The following is a 22,448-nucleotide window of genomic DNA, read 5'->3' on the forward strand; positions in this document are numbered from 1 at the left end:
CTTAAAATGATCTCCTATTAAAAATCGATTCATTCATTAATTAATTTATTACTTATTTTACAGTATTATGATACGGATTACATGCTCAGAAGGATTTTTTGGTTCCTAAAATATTGTAATATTTATTTAAAGATATATTAAAATGAAGGTTTACTAAAACATTTCAAATGTTTTGCTTCAGACATATCAGTGAAGAAAATTAATTATATTTACACATAATGGTAATTTATTCTTTACTTTAAATTGTGTTTTTTTATCTTTATACCAAACTACATCAGTCAAAACAAACCAATAGATAAATAAACTATTTTATTATTATTATTATTATTATTATTATTATTATTATTATTATTATTATTATTATTATTATCATCACTATTATTATTATTATTATTTTTTTTTTTAAATCTGTTTACAAAAGAACAACATTTGATATCAACATAGTTGCATTTTTTGTTTTATTAAACTATATTTAAAATGCTTGTTCTTAAAATAAATAAATATTTGTGAAAAAGTTTAGCAGTTTTTCTTCAGCACAAATAAATTAACTGTAAAAGCTTAATTTTTTTCTAACATTAGCTTGTACTTTAATTATTTTAGTGAATATAAAGTGACTTTAGAAGGTGAGAGGGTTTGGTGATTAGTTTCCTGATTGTGTGTGTGTGTGTGTGTGTGTGTGTGTGTGTGTGTGTGTGTGTGTGTGTGTGTGTGTGTGTGTGCAGGTGTGAGCTGTGGAGCCGAGCTGTCGTTCACGTTGGAGCCCAGTGACATCATCGCCGTACAGGAACAACCACTAATGCTGCACTGTCAGGTGGAAGGGATTCCACCAATCACCACGCAGTGGAGGAGGAACGGTGCGCTCTTACTGGAGGATAAGAACTACACCACCTTCATTAACGGCTCGCTGCTGATTGGCCGATTCCAGCGAAGCAGGAGCGACGGCTCTTCGGATGAGGGAGACTACGAGTGTGTGGCCCAGAATTCCTTTGGGCTGGTCGTCAGTCGCAAGGCCAAAGTACAGGCTGCCAGTAAGTAGGAAACGTGTTCAATGTAATACTGAGCTTCTGTTCAACACACACACACACGCACATGCACACACACACACACACACACACACACACACACACACACACACACACACACACACACACACACGCACGGACACGCACACACACACACACACGCAAACACACATGCACACACACACACACACACACACACATGGACACACACACACATGCACGCACACACACACACAAACACACACACACACGCAAACACACATGCACACACGCACACACACACACAAACACACACACACAAGCAAACACACATGCACACACGCACACACAGACATGCACACACACACACAAACACACAAACACACACACACACACACAAACAAACTTCAACTGTTTCATGTCTCAGTCTGCCAGTGTGTATGTTGTCTCAACATTCAGTGTGACTTGAAAAGCACACACACACACACACACACACACACACACACACACACACACACACACACACACACACACACACACACACACACTATCATAGCATTTCTCGCTTTGCCTTTATTATCATTAATTGCGTGTATGATGTTACGGTGTCCTACACACACACACACACACACACACACACACACACACAGAACTAGGTGTGAACGAGTTCTGCGCTGTGTGAGTAGACGCTACACCGCTGTGACGGTACACACACTCCGGCTCCAGGCACAGCGGGAAAGCGGCTGCTCGTCCTCAGGAGCCGTCTGTCCGCTCCGGAGAATTTAGGAACAGGAAGTCAGCACAATACCCCTCTCAGAGCGGATCGACTCTTTATTCTATTCTCTCCGTCCTGTAGTTGGTTTTTTAATTAAAAAATGCCTTTGTAGACAAAAGCAGCGAACGGAAGAAAAGCGAGCGATGTCCCGAACGTGGCGCAGTAATCAGATTAACCTCATTGTAGCTGAAGCGTCTGTAATAAACTCTACACGCAGCTGTAACAGGATTCAGTTCATTAACACACACATAATATCTCGTTTTTGTCTACAGCATACGACGTTTCCTTACGACGTCTCATAAGCTCTTCTATCATCATGTACACGAAAAAAAGTTCAAGCGGGGTAAAAATGAGATCCCAAAAACAACTCTAAAGTTAGAGTTAGAGAGATCCACAGCTCAGACATTAAAGGTGCGGTCTCCGTTGTTTGAAAGCCAATGTTGACATTTGAAATCACCAAAACAAACACGCCCCTAACCCAAAGTGGTCCCACCCCTGTATCGATAGCTCCGCCCACACGTACATACGTAACCCGGGCGACTGACGGAAAGAAACGTGTCTTTATCATAGCTGAAGGGAAGAACAATACGATTGTAGATAAACAAACAAGCAAAAATGCCACACAAGCATAATGATGTAAAGGACAAAGGCATATATTAGTTCTGTGTAACAAAGCAAAACCAACGTTACTCACCTATCGAGAAGGAAAAAAGCGCCTCGGCGTCTTAAGTAAAGTCGGCCACATATTCACAGGTCGGAGTTTCCCGAGTCGATAACTCCTGAGCTAAACGCTGTTACTACACAAAACGCGGTTGTAGCTGCCTCTCTACATTACTACGATAGAAAAGAGGTGTTATTTGTGTAGTAACAGCGTTTAGCTCAGGAGTTATTGACTCGGGAAACTCCAACCTGTGAATATGTGGCCAACTTCCTGCTCCTTCAGTTCTCTCCAGCGCTGGAAAGCTGATCCTATATTAACACGTCCTACTTCTTGTCCTTATCGTAAGTCTTTCTTCTCTTTCTTTCTTTGTTTTTAATCCTCCATGTCGATGTTAAACCCGTTTTCTGCTAACGTCACACATGCGCACCGAACACTGTCTCCGCCCATATCGACAAGCCCCGCCCCTTCCTGCTCACTGGCCACACGTTTGTTTTGATTTTTGTTTTGTTTGTCGTCCCGACTCGGTTTTCTGAAGCATTTCTCAAAAATCGGAGACCCCACCTTTAATCTACAAATATTAGACATTCTAAAAGAAAGAGGTTCTCTAATCTTTCTGTTCTCGACACAAAGCGCTACGTGTAACAGAATCCCAACACACTCGTCAAACTCACAGCACCTTCCTTTACCTTTCTCACACTGAAGCACGGTGGTGGTGGTGGTGGTGGTGGTGGCGGCGGTGGTGGCGGCATGGTGTTGAGATTGTCTGATTAAATACTGTTCTAACTCCTTCACTGATGTCATCAGGCTGCGATGTGGATTAAAAAAAGAGCAAAAACCGACAGAACAATGAAGAAGTCAGAAGCTGTATCTCGATTCTTTCAGTTTATTTGAATGCATTTCTATAAATCTCATCACACGCTTCTGCTTTACAGACTCGCGTATAACTGAATTATTACACATGAAATACCACAACAAAGAAAACCTTTGCTCAAGAAGCGTGGTGCTTTTAAATAGATGCTCTTTAGAGGAATCTGTAGATCAGGAAATCAGATATTCCCCCCTTTCAAGTTGAAGTCCAAAGGTCACGGTGGTTCCTTTCACTTCTACGTCCTCTGTGAATTACGGTCAGGTTTCGGGTTTCCAGTTCGGCGGCCATCTTGGGACCTTTTGACCCGAGATCCGTGGCCGAAGGCTGGAGCATTAAGAGTGGGGATGGAGGTAATGAAGTGTCTGACAGACACACGAGGAGTGGTGGCGGCGTTTTGGTGTGTGGTTCAGATGCTCACATGGGCTTTGGGGAAAATTAATAACGAGCTGGAAAAACCTACAGCGAGATCCTGAAGCGCTCGAAACTTTCTGAACCACCTTCAAACAACGACTGTTTTACATCTAGAAACGATCCTGAAGATCTTCAGAAATCTCTACACAATTTCAAGCATGTTAACAGTTCGGGTTCTCCAGATATCTCCAACTGTCTTCAGACAACGTGAGACAACTCCAACCTTCCCCAAGAATCCAAACAGCTTTAAGAATTCTTCTGATAGAAAAATCCAGATGTTATCTTTAAATATCGATAAAAGTTCTCCAAAGTTTTTAAATAACCACAGGGTTAGCAGTCACCTACAGTACAAGCTGTGAAGATCTGGAAGCTTTCAGGACAATTTGTGATCTTCTGAAGTTCTCCATAAAGCTCCGAATAATCCGTTCTTTGCTTTTTTTGCGACTGTAATAATTGGGATAAAAAAATAAAAAAAAAGTTAAACTACTCACATTACTGAAATATCAACAATTGGTTGGGAAAGTTTATTTAGTGTAATGAAAAAAATATATTTACAAAAATATTCAGTTAAAATACTGGACAAATAACAGTACTTTTAATTTGTAATATATATTTATTTATTTATTTATTTGTTTATTTGTTTGTTTGTTTTTGCTGAAGTGAATAAATATTTGAAAATGCTCGATTAATTACGACTTTTAAATCAAATTAACTATTCACAAAAATCTTCAGTTAAAATAATGGCTAAATAATAGTGGATTTTAAAATATAAATATTATAAATATTCTAATATTTATTTATTTTTATTTTTGACTTTTAAACAACATAAACTATTTACAAAAATAAATTAAACCATTAAAAAAAAGTAAAAAAAAGTAAAAAAAAGTTTGAAAAATCTTATAGAAATAAATTTAGAATTCAAATAGAAATTTTATAATAATAATAATAATAATAATAATTTTAGCAGCTGAAATGTACAAGCGGTCATTAATATTTGCCCCCGGTGCTGTTCTGTGATATTCAGCCCCCTGAAGCGCTCCATAAAACTTTTACATAATCTGTCCTTTGCTATTTGGGACTGGAACAAAAGCCTGTATAGAAGCTGTGATCTTGTCACTTATGGCTTGTAAATAGAGGACAAATTGTCTCCTTCGTCTTCGTCTCCTTCTATCTGCGATCGATGAGTCTTTAATAGCGCCTCCAGGTGCTCGGGACAAGTCACGGTTTTGATCTGCGGATCATTAGGCTTTGTGAGGCTCTTGTAGCTCCTGCTCTGGATATCGTTAGAACACGAAGCAAAATCCATATTTCGGATTTAAGACGGCGGAGGCAGAAAACGTGGCCCTTTTCATCGTCTCGCGTCCTTTTGTTTCTTTTGTCTGGCTGTTTTTCTGTCTCTCTGTACGAGCATGTAGTCGCAGTTCATTATAGGAGGCCAATGAGGCAACATGACACCACAGGAAAAGGGTCATTTCAGTGCCGCTGGAGTGGAAAGGAGGAGCGATGAGAGTAAATGAGAGAACACAGAGAGAGAGAGAGAGAGAGAGAGAGAGAAAGAAAGAAAGAAAGAAAGAAAGAAAGAAAGAAAAAAAAACCTCACTTTTCAGTTTCTAGCATTTTAAAGTTTCTTAACACTATTAAGAAACATTACTTTAATAGTTAGTAGTTCGTTAGTACATTAGTAGTTCCTTCTTATTGTCACTTATGTTATAGCAGCTATAAACATTCCCTCCATCAGCAGCTTCTTCTGTTTCGTTCTCCTGAAGTGAAAATACAGCTTGTGTTGAAAAAAAAAATCCACTGTTCCAAAGCAGGGCATGGGGGCTTAAAGGTTAGCACGTTCGCCTCACACCTCCAGGGTCGGGGGTTCGATTCCCACCTCCACCTTGTGTGTGTGGAGTTTGCATGTTCTCCCCGTGCCTCGGGGGTTTCCTCCGGGTACTCCGGTTTCCTCCCCCGGTCCAAAGACATGCATGGTAGGTTGATTGGCATCTCTGGAAAATGGTCCGTAGTGTGTGAGTGTGTGAGTGAATGAGAGTGTGTGTGTGTGCCCTGTGATGGGTCGGCACTCCGTCCAGGGTGTATCCTGCCTCGATGCCCGATGACGCCCGATGAGATAGGCACAGGCTCCCCGTGACCCGAGTAGTTCGGATAAAGAGGTAGAAATGAATGAGTGGATGAATGTTCCAAAGCGCTGACACTGGAGACTCCTTCCGAAAACGTTAAACACGGAAACCGTTACCGTATCGTTCACCACGCTCTTAACCCTCGTATGTTGTTCGGGTCTGTGGGACCCCTATTCATAAACATCAATAGTTTTGAAAAACTTTGCTTCCTTGTAAATTTGTTGATTTTTTTTCCACTCATAAGGTGATTAAATTTGATTTGCTATTTTTTTAAATTACATTTCATTAAAAACAACAAAAAAACGAGTAGCACTTTAATTAAAAAAATGTGATGTAATAAAGGTAAAGGGCAATTATTAACCATATATGCTGTTTATATTGCTTTTAATTGGGATGAAGTAAGTAAACATCTGTAGAGTATTTTAACATAAAATTTTTGATTGTGTTGAATTAAAAACCCCAAAAAATTCAGCGGGTCAAACAGACCCGGAACGCCGGCTGGGTGACAAAAATACGAAGACCGTACAAGGGTTAGATAACGACATAAGACCCTTTATTTACAGTCCGTTAACCCTAGCTGTTGCTATAGAAACCATAAAGTGTGTTGATATAAAGCTCTAAAGTGATGTAACGATTGTAGTCAGAGCCGCTGTGAGAGGAAACAGCTTTTGGACCAATCAGAATCTAGAATTCATGAGCGCTCTGGTCCTCTTTCGCTAAAGTTCCTGACTGGAACCGGACTAAAGCGGACAATAAGAGAATGATGTATTTTTGACACCAGTTCCTGTGCAGAGTGCCAGGCATGCTGCCAGCCACATGGGCCTCCAGTCTTCCTCTAATGGTTCACCACCAGCCGGCTGTGTTTAGCATTTAAGAGGCCTTCCTCTTTTCCCCCCTCCGTCTCTTTCAGCTTTTCAGGAGCACTCACAGCCCACCGGACGCCTTTTCTCCTGCTCGGAGTGAAGCGACACAGATCAGCTCCTTGGCCTCCTGCTAGATCAAAGCGCCTCCTTTCTCTGTCTCTGTTCGCTTCTGTCTTTCTTCTTTTTTTTTTTTTTTTTTTTTCCTTCAGGAGCTCTTGCTCAATTTGTACTTCCTAGTCATTTGGGCCATTACACAAGGCCCGAAACACCCCTGAGAAAAAGCTGTAAAGCAAGTCGTGATTAGTGAGGGCTCTTCACAGTCTCGCTCAGATAAAGACGGACCCCTGCATCGCCCCCCTCCTTCCCCACCCACTTTTGTGCCTGCTTTCCTCCATAAATCCGCCTTTTCCTTGTCCTCCATTTCTGACGGTGATCTGTTGGGCGCTGCTTGAAGGTCCGCTCCCCCTGTGGGCTCTCTCAATCGCCTGGCCCTCTCAGGAAACACTTATCTTTGTAAAAGTTATTTCTTTGATGGATTTTCCCTTCTTCTATCGCTCGTTACACTTCCCTCGGCGATTCGCTTACGCTCTCTCTCTCTCTCTCTCTCTCTCTCTCTCTCTCTTTCTCTCTCTCTCTCAGTCCTCTTTTCTTCTCCATTCTTGCTTTGCTCAAGGTTCCTCATTAGCTTGTTCTCAGGAAGCTTTTCATCATCTCACCGCGGCATGTGGACGGAACGGCGGGCCGAGCCGAGCTAATCGACACCTCCTACCTTTTTATACGTAATCTTATCACCAAGCAACTCATCAAAGAGCCGGTTAGCGACCGATTAGCTTTCAGGGGTCGGAGAGCGGATACGATTCGGTTCAGGATCGAAGATTGAATTGAAAAACATTTAAGATTCGTTAGGGTTGAATTTACGTTATCTCCTGATCAAGTAAAAAAAAAATCACAACACAGAAGCTCAAACTCTTCTGATATCTCAAAAACGTGTCTCCAAAAGAAGAGACACGGGGTTCCAGGAATCTTTTAGAACGGTCAGAAATATTCAAACATTTAAATCTTTTTCTTTTAGCTACCGAAGAGCCCCAAAAAGCCATGAAATAAACCGTTCTATGATTTTTTTCATAATATCTTTTAAACTTGTGCACTTTTAAAATAAAAAAATAAAATAAAGATCTATATGTAAAGAATATTTTTGAATGTCCTGAATGCTAGGAATAAAAAGAAATACCCAATATATTTATTATGTCGCTTTGTAGAAGCCAACATTCTGTTTTCCTATTTAAGCTTAGACAAAAAAATTATCAAGAGTAAATCCTCCTTTCGAGCCACATGCACCAAATACGGATATGTTGTACTGTAGACCCTGGTCTGATGTTTGTTGCTGTTACTTTTCTAAGCGATCCGAGTACCGGTACTTCCGGTACCGGGTCTCAAATTGGCCATAGACTCCCATTATAAACTTTGGAGGTTTATCTACACCAAACTCGACCAGCTCCTTTAGGGTGATACTCTGAACAAAGGTTTAAATCGGTGTACCGACTGGCCTTTCGGTTGTGATATATGCCCCGCCCACAATATATGCAAAATCAAAAAACTTTTTACAACATGGACATGTGACATATCAAAACACTCAGAACAATGAGGGGAACTTCCTCACGGGTATTCTGATAACGTCACGTGACGTCACGTGAAAATCAAAAAATGAGCACAACATGGACATGTGACATATCAAAACACTCAGCCAAATGAGGGGAACTTCCTCAAGAGTATTTGGGTGATGTCACATGCTCGTCTCCACTTACATTCGAATGTTTTGGCACCCTGGCTTTCTGTCCACTTGCCTCCAAAAGCAACACTAACCCTTATGTCCACTCGCCTTCAAAAGCACCATCCATTGCGAATACTTGCACCGTCAAAGCCAACATCAAAGTTTGTCACGACGAACTTTACAAATCTAGTTCATATCTAAATCTAAGTCATATATTTTATTTAATAAATAAAGTTTCAAAAGTTTAAAAAACAAAGTAAATAAATTAATTGAAAAAAAAGTACATTATTTAAAGTTTTGTTGGAAAAAAATATTTCTAGAAAGTTTTTGGTTAAAAATGTCAATAATTAATTTTTAAATTAATAAATAAATGTAATTTTTTTTTTTTTTACAAAATATAAATAATTTTATAGTTTTGAAAATCTTGTTTTCCTGAAAAGTGTTGCGATTAACAAAAAGACTTTCACGTGACAATACGATTTTGTTTTTCGTGTCACACTTTTAACAAGTCACGATGTCTTAAAGCAGCTTCACAGAAGTATAAAAACAGAATAAAATTAAAATTAAGTTACTATTTATCTCTAACATTTATCCCTAATGATCAACCCTGAGGTGACGGTGGTGAGGAAAATCTCCCTGAGATGATACGAGGACGAAACCTCGAGAGGAACCAGACACAGAAGTGAACCTCATCCTCATTTGGGTGACACCGAACAGGACATAATGTTAATGTAAATAATGTCCTTTTTACATCAGTTTATAGTCCAGTGGAATTTAGCAACCAAGAGCTCCTGAGGAACTAACAGGTCCGAGTCATTACTGAGTTCATTACAGACGTAACATTTATTCCTTCCTCCCGAAGTCTTCAAACGTTCACCGCTGAAGATCCGAAAGCACTGAAACCGGAATTGTCTTTTTTCACTGAAATTTCTTTTAACCGGGAGGCACGGTGGCTTAGTGGTTAGCACGTTCGCCTCACACCTCCAGGGTCGGGGGTTCGATTCCCGCCTCCGCCTTGTGTGTGTGGAGTTTGCATGTTCTCCCCGTGCCTCGGGGGTTTCCTCCGGGTACTCCGGTTTCCTCCCCCGGTCCAAAGACATGCATGGTAGGTTGATTGGCATCTCTGGAAAATTGTCTGTAGTGTGTGTGTGTGTGTGTGTGTGTGTGTGTGTGTGTGTGAATGAGAGTGTGTGTGTGCCCTGTGATGGGTTGGCACTCCGTCCAGGGTGTATCCTGCCTCGATGCCCGATGACGCCTGAGAGGCACAGGCTCCCCGTGACCCGAGGTAGTTCGGATAAGCGGTAAAAAATGAATGAATGAATGAATGAATGAATGAATGAATGTCTTTTAACCGAAATGTCTGTTAATGTCCGAAGTGTTTGTTCGTATCTTGGAGCCGTGTTCAGGAGTTTTTAGGAAATTTCATCATCGCTGTCATACAGTATGTGTCACTCGTTCTTCTCCATCTTCACATAAGTGCTGGTTGATTCTTCCAGCTCGGTGCGATCATCTAGCGTCGGAGACACGACAGTTTATATACGTGATGTAGTCAGGGGACGAGCTGCGCACAGAAACGGGGTCAGACTTGTTATTACTGCGTGATATCAAAGTGAGAAATCATTTCGCCGTCAAGAAAAATAGACCAGACGCCAATTTGCAAAGTGTCTCATGGGGCGAGATGAAAGGATCAGACTGGACTGAAATGAAGGTGAGAGAGATGAAGAGAGAGAAGAACAGACGGCTGAAATTACAGTCTGCTTGCAGCAGGATTCTCTTTTCTTTTCTTTTAGTGCAAATACATTTACATATTTACAAATAAACAGATATACAGATAAATGTAGCAGGTAGATAGATAGATAGATAGATAGATAGATAGATGGATGGATGGATGGATGGATGGATGGATGGATGGATAGATAGATAGATAGATAGATAGATAGATAGATAGATAGATAGATAGATAGATAGATGGATGTATAGATAGATAGATAGATAGATAGATAGATAGATAGATAGATAGATAGATAGATAGATAGATAGATGGATGGATGGATGGATGGATGGATGGATGGATGGATGGATGGAAGGATGGATGGATGGATGGATGGATAGATAGACAGACAGACAGACAGACAGACAGACAGACAGACAGACAGACAGACAGACAGATAGATAGATAGATAGATAGATAGATAGATAGATAGATAGATGCATAGATAGATAGATAGATAGATAGATAGATAGATAGATAGATGGATGGATGGATGGATGGATGGATAGATAGATAGATGGATGTATAGATAGATAGATGCATAGATAGATAGATAGATAGATAGATAGATAGATAGATAGATAGATAGATAGATAGATAGATAGAACAACAACAACAAAAAAAAAAAAAACATGTAACATTCACAGAAGGAGTCTCCAGTGTCAGTGCTTCATAAATATAATATAATAATCATTAATTGTAAGAAATCCACGTGTAAGTCTTCAGGACAGATTTGCACTTTCTCGGTGATACGACTGGTGATACGACTGGTGATACGACTGGTGATACGACTGGTGATACGACTGGTGATACGACTGGTGATACGACTGGTGATACGACTGGTGATACGACTACAGCAGGGGGAAAAGTGAGAGACGATATTAAGTGTAACTATAAACAGAAGTATAAAAGATTCTGCTTTAATAAGTCAAAATTGTAAGCGAGAGCTTGAACTATATACATCCTTACAAGGCAGTTGTACGAGGTATGAAGGACGAGTTAGCCTCGTGGTTAATGTGTTGATCGGAAGGTTGTGAGTTTAAATCCCAGGTCTACCAAGCTGCCACTGTTGAGCAAAGCCCTTTAGCCCTCAATTGTATAAAATGAGATCAAAATATAAGTCTCTCTGAATAAGAGTGTCTGCCAAATGCTGTAACGTTGTATAGAAATATATTTGCATTAAGGACATTAAACTTTCATTTTAACTCATTTTTATGCCATTGAGGATTAAAGGACTTTTCTCAGGGGCAGTTTGGTGGACCTGGGATTTGACCTCGCAACCTTCTGTTCAGTAGTCGGACACCTTTAACCACTACCACATACCCCGAGTGATGATGAGAACTTCTCCAAGCAGAACTAAGTCCACAGGACGGATCGGGCAGGTCCGGAGAACAGGAGTTAGGACAGAGAGAGAGTTAGGACTACAAGTCAAGTCAAGTCAAGTCAAGTCAAGTCACCTTTATTGTCACATCACCACAGCACATGTACCATGGTGAGTGAAATTCTTGGGAGCGAGCTCCAGAAATTGCAGAACCATTTACATACAGGTGCAAAATGTGTGTATAAGTATAAATATAAATATTATATATATGTAACATGTTAAGGTGCAACAGACTGTACAGATACAGAAATGTCCTGTGGTACAGATAGCTTATTGTCAGATAGATTATTATATTAAATTAAATGCAGTGTGTGTGTGTGTGTGTGGTCCAGTGTGTATAAATGCAGTATGTGTGTGTGTGTGTGTGTGTGTGTGTGTGTGTGTGTGTGTGTGTGTGTGTGTAGTCCAGTGTGTATAACTTCAGTATGTGTGTGTGTGTAGTCCAGTGTGTATAACCAGTATGTGTGTGTGTGTAGTCCAGTGTGTATAACCAGTATGTGTGTGTGTAGTCCAGTGTGTATAACCAGTATGTGTGTGTGTGTAGTCCAGTGTGTATAAATGCAGTATGTGTGTGTGTGTGTGTGTGTGTGTGTGTGTGTGTGTGTGTGTAGTCCAGTGTGTATAACTTCAGTATGTGTGTGTGTGTAGTCCAGTGTGTATAACCAGTATGTGTGTGTGTAGTCCAGTGTGTATAACCAGTATGTGTGTGTGTGTAGTCCAGTGTGTATAAATGCAGTATGTGTGTGTGTGTGTGTGTGTGTGTGTGTGTGTGTGTGTGTGTGTAGTCCAGTGTGTATAACTTCAGTATGTGTGTGTGTGTAGTCCAGTGTGTATAACCAGTATGTGTGTGTGTGTAGTCCAGTGTGTATAACCAGTATGTGTGTGTGTGTAGTCCAGTGTGTATAACCAGTATGTGTGTGTGTGTAGTCCAGTGTGTATAACCAGTATGTGTGTGTGTGTAGTCCAGTGTGTATAAATGCAGTATGTGTGTGTGTGTGTGTGTGTGTGTGTGTGTGTGTGTGTAGTCCAGTGTGCATAAATGCAGTATGTGTGTGTGTGTGTGTGTGTGTGTGTGTGTGTGTAGTCCAGTGTGTATAACTTCAGTATGTGTGTGTGTGTGTGTGTGTGTGTGTGTGTGTGTGTGTGAGTGTGTGTGTAGTCCAGTGTGTATAAATGCAGTGTGTGTGTGTGTGTGTGTGTGTGTGTGTGTGTGTGTGTGTATGTGTGTGTAGTCCAGTGTGTATAACTGCAGTATGTGTGTGTGTGTGTGTAGTCCAGTGTGTATAACTGCAGTATGTGTGTGTGTGTAGTCCAGTGTGTATAACTGCAGTATGTGTGTGTGTGTAGTCCAGTGTGTATAACTGCAGTATGTGTGTGTGTGTGTAGTCCAGTGTGTATAACTGCAGTATGTGTGTGTGTAGTCCAGTGTGTATAACTTCAGTATGTGTGTGTAGTCCAGTGTGTATAAATGCAGTATGTGTGTGTGTGTGTGTAGTCCAGTGTGTATAACTGCAGTATGTGTGTGTGTAGTCCAGTGTGTATAACTTCAGTATGTGTGTGTGTAGTCCAGTGTGTATAACTTCAGTATGTGTGTGTGTAGTCCAGTGTGTATAACTTCAGTATGTGTGTGTGTAGTCCAGTGTGTATAAATGCAGTATGTGTGTGTGTAGTCCAGTGTGTATAACTGTAGTATGTGTGTGTGTAGTCCAGTGTGTATAAATGCAGTATGTGTGTGTGTGTGTGTGTGTAGTCCAGTGTGTATAAATGCAGTATGTGTGTGTGTGTGTGTGTGTGTGTGTGTGTAGTGCAGTGTGTATAAATGCAGTATGAATGCAGTGTGTGTGTGTGTGTGTGTGTGTGTGTGTGTGTGTGTGTGTGTGTGTGTGTGTGTAGTCCAGTGTGTATAAATGCAGTATGAATGCAGTGTGTGTGTAGTCCAGTGTGTATAAATGCAGTATGAATGCAGTGTGTGTGTAGTCCAGTGTGTATGAATGCAGTATGAATGCAGTGTGTGTGTAGTCCAGTGTGTATAAATGCAGTATGAATGCATTGTGTGTGTGTGTGTGTGTGTGTGTGTGTGTGTGTGTGTAGTCCAGTGTGTATAAATGCAGTATGAATGCAATGTGTGTGTAGTCCAGTGTGTATAAATGCAGTATGAATGCATTGTGTGTGTGTGTGTGTGTGTGTGTGTAGTCCAGTGTGTATAAATGCAGTATGAATGCAGTGTGTGTGTGTAGTCCAGTGTGTATAAATGCAGTATGAATGCAGTGTGTGTGTAGTCCAGTGTGTATAAATGCAGTATGAATGCAGTGTGTGTGTAGTCCAGTGTGTATAAATGCAGTATGAATGCATTGTGTGTGTGTGTGTGTGTGTGTGTGTGTGTGTGTGTGTGTGTGTGTGTAGTCCAGTGTGTATAAATGCAGTATGAATGCAGTGTGTGTGTGTGTGTGTGTGTGTGTGTAGTCCAGTGTGTATAAATGCAGTATGAATGCAGTGTGTGTGTGTGTGTGTGTGTGTGTGTGTGTGTGTGTGTGTGTGTGTGTGTGTAGTCCAGTGTTGAACTGTTGGAGTTTATCATTGCAACAGTGTGTAACATACCATGTTGTGTTAGTATGCTGTAGGCTGTGTTAGTTATGGCTGTTAATTAGTCTGATAGCATGAGGGGAAAAAGCTATGCCTCAGTCGACTGGTGCGGGATGGGATGCTGCGGAGACGTCTTCCTGAGGGGAGCAGAGAGAGCAGTCTGTGGGACGGGTGGCTGGAGTCATTAGTGATCCTGCGAGCTTTTCTTATACACCGCCTGGTGTAGTTGTCCTGGAGGGAGGGAAGCTCACCTCCAACATCTTGAGGATCTGCTGTTATACGTCCCACAATCCCATCGGAGATTATTTTCTCCACAAAGTTGTAGCGGAAACCTGTGACCGACACCTTCACTGAAGGACTTTTGAGTTTATTCGAGTCATTTTAAGAAAGATGTTGATGTTTTATATTATCCCTTTGGCTTGTCCTCCTTTTTTCCTCCCATGTCTTCTCTCTCTTTCTCTCTGTCTGTCTTTCTGACATCTTAATAACGGATGAACCGGGACCGCGATGATTGACGTGAGCTAAAGAAGCGAAGGCACGGCGGCCGTCGCGCGCTCTTCCGACTCTCTCGCTTTCGTTCGTACGCCAAATTTCCAAATCCGCCGGGACGAAGCCGCGTCGCTACGTCGACGTTCTCGATTCTGATATTCAGAGTCGTTCGATTAAAAACAGGACGTCTGCGGCGACGTTCTGGTCGCATACGGTTGAGGACGGTGAGCTGCTGAGTTCAGAGCGTGAAGTGAAGAAATCTTGTGTGGGCCATGTGAGGATTCTTTAGGGAAGGTGGTCGGTAATGAATTCAGCCTCAGTCCGGATGTCTCCGGACCACCCCGGCCTTTCTCACACAAATAAATGAAAAGGGGCCACAGGTCCGTCTTCGAACCGCGTGACTGTGTGGGATTTAGTGCTCGCTGGGGGGAATTCCTCAGCAATGGAGGTTTAAAGTGGAGAGTAGCGAGGTCAAAGGCAAGGTCATGGGTCACGCCGAGGCGGAGCCACATGTCTCTTACTGAGAGTCACAGCTTTTTATTTCTGAGTGTGTGTGTGTGTGTGCGTGTGTGTGTGTGTGTGTGTGCGTGTGCTCTGTGTATAACGTGAAAGGCTTCTGGTGTTTGACCTTTCATCCAGATCGTGTGAGAGTGTGTGTTTACGTACACACCGAGAACACCGTTATTATTACTATTCATTATCGAGTTTCTAAAAAAGACACTCGCTTTATTTCAGCGTCACGTTTCTAGATCCGCACACAGACGTAAACAGAGACACGACTCGACAGAACGATACCCAGGGATCAGTTATAAAACCTCTTCAATAAATTATAAGCATAAAGCATTAAAGTAAGTTAAGTTGTTTTTTTTTGTTTTGTTTTTTATCGGGGCGTTTTTGTGTTACGTATTTTGTTCAGCGACGTCGAAAATATAACGGTTATTTATCGTCTTATTTATTTGTTTACGCGTTGAACCACAAACCTTTCCCGACAATGGTTTGTGGTTCAAGACGTAAACAAATAAATAAGAAAATAAATAAATAAATAAATAAAAGGAGGGGGGCACGGTGGCTTAGTGGTTAGCACGTTCGCCACACACCTCCAGGGTCGGGGGTTCGATTCCCACCTCCGCCTTGTGTGTGTGGAGTTTGCATGTTCTCCCTGTGCCTCGGGGGTTTCCTCCGGGTACACCGGTTTCCTCCCCCGGTCCAAGGACATGCATGGTAGGTTGATTGGCATCTCTGGAAAATTGTCCGTAGTGTGTGAGTGTGTGAGTGAATGAGAGTGTGTGTGTGCCCTGTGATGGGTTGGCACTCCGTCCAGGGTGTATCCTGCCTCGATGCCCGATGACGCCTGAGATAGGCACAGGCTTCCCGTGACCCGAGAAGTTCGGATAAGCGGGGTAGGAAACGAATAAACGAATGAATGAATAAAAGGTGATCGGTTATTACGCCATCTGACGCATTTAAAAATTCTGAAGAAAGGGCGATGTGAAGAGGGAGAAGAAATGTGTTGTATATATATATGTGTTGTTGATACAGATTAGATCATGTAGGGATTATTTTTGTGACCAATCAGATTACAGATAACATATCAGACACACACACACACACACACACACACACACACACACACACACACACACACACATATACATATATTCTGCAGAGCCGAAATGCCATCGAGTCAGAAATGATATAATTTGTCTCTCTGACATTTCTGCTCTGCGTCGAAGATGTTTACATTTACATTTATTACATTTATAACATACAGATGTTAGAACATCTGTAATATGATCGATCACGAACGTAATCCCTACATCATATAGACTCAAATATCTGAACATAGAGACAAAGTAAAGGTTTATAAAAGCCCAGATTTAAAAGTCCTCCTTTTTTTTATTTATTTGACAACGAATCACAGTCTTCACAAGAATGTGTCACCTAGTAACAGGTTAAGCTCCGCCCCCTCTCTAAGATGAAAGTTTTCCTTGCTCGGAGTTGCTCTGGTCCTGAATCACTCTTAAGATTCATAGTTAGGACTTTTGAAGATAAATTCGGAGCTCTTTGAGATCATTATTAGAGTCTTTATGTCCTACAGTGTCTAAAAACACTGATTGAATTATTGCTAAAAATCTTCTCTGTGCAGCAGCGAAACTTCTCACCACTCTTTGGTCCGGTTCTTGAAGTAGCCCCCCGTCTCTATGCCCCACTAAACTTAACGGCTCCTTTATGGCGTTCAGAGCAGTTAAACCTATTTTACAGGGCCTGGGCTGTACACCAATAAAAAGCAGCCTCTTCCTGTCCTCCATCTTTTTACTGGATATGTCGAGTAGAAGCTAGAAGATTATTGTAGATGTAAAAAAGAGAGGAAAATAAATAAAACTGCCGAAACGGGCCGAGGTCTGAGCAGCAGGACGTCATCGGAGTCGAACGAGAAGGATTGTAGGATCCGTCAGAAAGATGGTGGTTTTATCGTGCGGCTCGTTTCAGCTCATAAAGACGGTTTAACTTGGAAGATAAATACTACAGAGAGTAAAGATCCTGAGCTCCTGGTTACTCTACTCCATCAGACTGTATCTGACTATAGAAAGGACATTACTCATAATAACACTGTATGGTGTTTATAACAGTTCATAGTCACACCCTTCAGTGTCACCCAAATGAGGATGAGGTTCAGTTTTGAGTCTGGTTCCTCTCGAGGTTTCTTCCTCTTTCATCTAAGGGAGTTTTTCCTCGTCACAGTCGCCTCAGTCACCTCAGGCTTGTTCATTAAAGGTGCGGTCTCCGTTGTTTGAAAGCCAATGTCGACATTTGAAATCACCAAAACAAACACGCCCCTAACCCAAATAAGTCCCACCCCTGTATCGATAGCTCCGCCCACACATACATACGTAACCCAGGCGACTAACAGAAAGAAACGTGTCTTTATCATAGCTGAAGGGAAGAACGATACGATTGTAGATAAACAAACAAGCAAAAATGCCACACAAGCATAATGATGTAAAGGACAAAGGCATATATTAGTTCTGTGTAACAAAGCAAAACCAACGTTACTCACCTATCGAGAAGGAAAAAAGTGCCTCGGCGTCTTAAGTAAAGTCGGCCACATATTCACAGGTCGGAGTTTCCCGAGTCGATAACTCCTGAGCTAAACGCTGTTACTACACAAAACGCGGTTGTAGCTGCCTCTCTACATTACTACGATAGAAAAGAGGTGTTATTTGTGTAGTAACAGCGTTTAGCTCAGGAGTTATTGACTCGGGAAACTCCAACCTGTGAATATGTGGCCAACTTCCTGCTCCTTCAGTTCTCTCCAGCGCTGGAAAGCTGATCCTATATTAACACGTCCTACTTCTTGTCCTTATCGTAAGTCTTTCTTCTCTTTCTTTCTTTGTTTTTATCCTCCATGTCGATGTTAAAACCGCTTTCTTCTAATGTCACACATGCGCACTGAACACTGTCTCCTCCCATATCGACAAGACACGCCCCTTTCTGCTCATTAGCTACACGTCAGATTTGTTTTTGTTTATTATTCGGCCCGACTCGGTTTTCTGAAGCGTTTCTCAAAAATCGGAGACCCCACCTTTAATGTTGAACTTTTCTTTTCTGTAAAGCTGCTATGAGACAATGTTAAAAGCTTTATAAAAATAAAATGGAATTAAACCGTTTAGCATAAAGCACATAGATACTGTAATGATAAGGTTGTAAGATCCTGGGGTCCAGGGTGGATGTTTGTAGCACAGAAAGGTGGATGTGTGAAGGTTAGATTTGCTCATTTTATATACCTACTGTATGGCATTTGGCAGACACCCTTATCCATTTTATACAACTGAGGGTTAAGGGCCTTGCTCTGGGGCCCAACAGTGGGGAAGGTTGTGAGTTCGATTCCTACATCCACCAAGCTGCCACTGCTGGGCCCCTGAGCAAGGCCCTTAACCCTCAATTGCTCAGTTGTATTAAAATGTAAAAATGTAAGTCTCTCTATATAAGGGCATCTGCCAAATGCTGTAAATGTAAACAGTGGCATCTTGGTGGACCTGGGATTCAAACTCACAACCTTCTGATTGGTAGACTAATGCCATTAAGCTACCACATCCCCATCTAAGCCTATAGGGTCTATAAATGCCCTCTTTTGCTAGACACAGTGCCTTGCTTTCACACTGGTTAGGTTTAGGACAAGCAAGAAGACAAAAAAATGGAGGACGAAGTGCTGGACAAACATTTGTTTTTTAGTAGCTGGAGAAGACAAACCAGGTGCACTTTTGTTTTTTCACTCATTATTATTAACCCGGCGAGAAAGCTAGGCTAGTTAGTTAGCCGATACTAGCTAGCGCTGAGAAGAGCATTGTCATGGTTGTCATTGTTGTGATGACGGTTGTCATGGTGCATGTTGCACGAGCCAATTTGTCTTTCACATCAGCGATCGAGCGTGAACGCGTTCCAGGGTTTCCGAGTCGTGTTGATGGATGGCTCTCGTGTGGGTTTTTAGAGATGAGTGTTTGAACGTAGAGTAGATTTTAATAGCGGTGTTGATAGATGTAGGATTGATTTATAAGGGTTCTGTCGGAACGCATGGCTGAATTTTACGGTTTGGTCGGTGGATGCTGAGTGGATTTTAAAGGGCTTGGTGTGAACCTTTGGGTTGAGGGTTGCAGAGCGGATGTCGTGGCTTGTCAGTGGTCTGGTTGGTGGATGATGGTGAGTTTTGATGGTTAAGGTGATGATTACAGGAAAGGTTTTTAGGGTTGGTGAATGTTGGCAGGATATCTAACTGATCTGCTCGTGGATGTGAGGCCATCTTTAAAAATATATTGGTTTGCAGTAACAGTAAAAAAAAAACAGTCGGTTTATAAGTAGGTAGGTTTATATTTTTAATGTAAGTTTCAATGTAAAAGAAAAAGTACAATTTTGGTGATGGTGATTACGTAGGTATGACTTTAAACAAATTAGCATATCGTGACGTCACTGACTGGGTCTTCAACCCGAGCCTTCGGGCGCATCATCGCAAACCTCATTTTGATGCTGGACAGTTTTTCCAGAACTTCGTGCCAAGTTAAAGCGGCGTCGAGCTGTTTTAACGATTTATTTTAGATGTATTATGGAGCCCGAACCCGTACGGCTTTGAACGGTGACCGCGAATATTTTGTTTACTGCAGCCGCAGCCATCGTTACCGAGCGTGAACCGTCGACTCTGACAGTGAACGAGAGAATGAGACGAAGCGAACGCACAGGCCGCAGTGTGACATCCGGTAACCGATAGCGTAGACATAGATGAGGTCACGGGTTTTTATTTAAAAGAAAGAACGTAGCCTTCGTCTGTATGTAGGCTTAGGCAATTTTATGTATTTACAATGCTTACTAAGATATTCATTCATTCATTCATTCATTCATTCATCTTCTACCGCTTATCCGAACTTCTCGGGTCACGGGGAGCCTGTGCCTATCTCAGGCGTCATCGGGCATCGAGGCAGGATACACCCTGGACGGAGTGCCAACCCATCACAGGGCACACACACACACACACACACACACACACACACACACACACACACACACACACACACACACTCTCATTCACTCACACACTCACACACTACGGACAATTTTCCAGAGCTGCCAATCAACCTACCATGCATGTCTTTGGACCGGGGGAGGAAACCGGAGTACCCGGAGGAAACCCCCGAGGCACGGGGAGAACATGCAAACCCCACACACACAAGGCAGAGGCGGGAATCGAACCCCCGAACCTGGAGTTGTGAGGCGAACGTGCTAACCACTAAGCCACCGTGCCCCCCCCCCCTTACTAAGATATAATTAATATTATTTTATTGCATTTGTATTAGTTGTTTGAAGAGTAAAAACAAAAATTGGTCGGTCTTAACGCAAATTTACAACCGGCAAGTCGGTCGGACTTAAAGCAAAAAAATATATATATATATATTTGAGTCGGTCCTAAATTGACAGGTTAAGGATGGTCTGAAATGGATGTATAGGGTTGGGTTGGTGGCTGTAAACTGGAGACTCTCTTGAGGTTTACTCAGCTCAGTTTACTCTCTGTCTGGAGATGTTACATGTTCTCTCTGTGGGTTTCCTTCGTGGATTTCTTCTAGGGTCTCAAAGTTTGGTGAAAAAACGAAATGTATCCTAGATGACTAAAAATCAATAAATAGACGGATAGATGGATGTTGGTTACAGAGGATTTGTCCGGCGCATACAGATCGTTTAAAAAAAGCTTAATTGATTGTATTGGACGACTGGTTTCTAGGAGGAAAGTAAACAGTGTTGCACTTGATCTCGAGTTGTCCTCATTCACCCCTAGAGGACATGTCGTGTCCGATGAGGCAAGATTTGCAGATCGATTCCATATTTTCGCTGTTGCACCAGTATCTAATCTAACGCTATCTAACCTCATACAAATCAACAAATAGCCACACCCCCCCCCCCCAAGAGAAAGCAGACTCACTCATTGGCTCTTTTGTCATCCTGCCTTTCTCTTTCTCTTTCCTTTCTCTTCTCCTCCTCCCCCTGTCCACTCTCCATCCCTGCCTTTATGTGGAGATAGCAGGGTCAGAGGTCAGTCCAGGATGGTAAGGAGGGGGGACGGATGATGCGTGGGGGACCGGTGACCTCGCCGTGTGCACTGGGGCAGAATACGCCTCCTGCCTTCACTCAAATCCCCCATCCTCTTTTCATGCACTCCTCCCCCTCCTTTGTATTCGTCTTCCCCCTGTCTGATGCCCCGTCCGTCGCTCCCTCTCCCACGTCCCCCCTCCCTAGGGCTGCTGGCATCGGCATTGACTTTGACATGGACGAAGCCAAAAGGAAACGAGTGAAGTCTGAAAGTCGAAGCGCCAGCTGTGACGTATAGACACACTCACGTTTTCACGAAAAGCGCTTCATTTGGATCGTCTAGCGGTCACATGGAATCCGGTCCTTTTTTCAGACGGACGATGTCCCATCAGCTATATCGCCAGTTTCCGTATTGTTAACCATTTCACTCACTCGCGCCAAGCTCTGGACCATTAGCCTCATTTCTGTTTCCCTCTTAAAAATTCACGATGGCCGCCAGCGACAGTGGCATTTACATTAACAGTCGCTCCTGGCTTCGGTGCTAGCACCAAATAAAAGGCCTTGAGCTAAAACCCAATGAGGATAAAGACACAATAATCTCAGCAGAAACAACAGGATGATTTGTTCTTTCTATAGATTTAAAAGTTTTTTGTTTTTTTTTTAGCTAAGAGCATTTTGGCAGTGAAACAGTAACAGTGTAAACACAGGACTCTGATGTAGCTCAGGTCTTATGTGTATGTAAACAGACGAGACCAAAAAAACTATTCGGTGTCAAAATTTCTGAAATTTGCCTCAAGGTCTTCAATCTGAACCCAGCTGGAGATGCAGAACGTTCCTCCCGTCGATCCGTGCCAGCTGATGGGGTATAAAAACCTCCACATCTTTCTGTCTCTATATTCAAGGGGCTCTGATATTAAAGATAATGATCAGAAACGTCTTCGATTTTGACGTCATTATAAGACATCGGCTCCACGTTCACACGTCCATTAACGGCATCTGAGTTTACAGGACGATCTTCGGGACAATGGCTGCATCTGAGATCGCATACGTATAGTATAAATAGTGTGAGTCATGTGATTACATCGAAAAAGAGGAAGAAGAAGGAAAAGGAGAAGAAGGAGGAGAAGAGGAAGTACGGGAAATGAGAAGAGAAGAATAGGACAAGAAGGAAAGGAGCA

At 42.1% G+C, this 22,448-nt stretch overlaps 1 protein-coding gene across 1 annotated transcript in view; it reads left to right on the forward strand.

Annotated features, from left to right (window-relative positions):
• igdcc3 (immunoglobulin superfamily, DCC subclass, member 3) overlaps positions 1 to 22,448 on the forward strand; it is an 84,133-nt gene that overhangs the window by 10,629 nt on the left and 51,056 nt on the right. Inside the window, exon 2 of the mRNA XM_047818737.1 lies at positions 723 to 1,028. Coding sequence (XP_047674693.1) covers positions 723 to 1,028 — 306 coding nt within the window. The remainder of the gene's footprint in view (positions 1 to 722; positions 1,029 to 22,448) is intronic.

The sequence above is a fragment of the Tachysurus fulvidraco genome, chromosome 1 (genome assembly GCF_022655615.1).
Source record: "Tachysurus fulvidraco isolate hzauxx_2018 chromosome 1, HZAU_PFXX_2.0, whole genome shotgun sequence".
Taxonomy (NCBI): domain Eukaryota; kingdom Metazoa; phylum Chordata; class Actinopteri; order Siluriformes; family Bagridae; genus Tachysurus; species Tachysurus fulvidraco.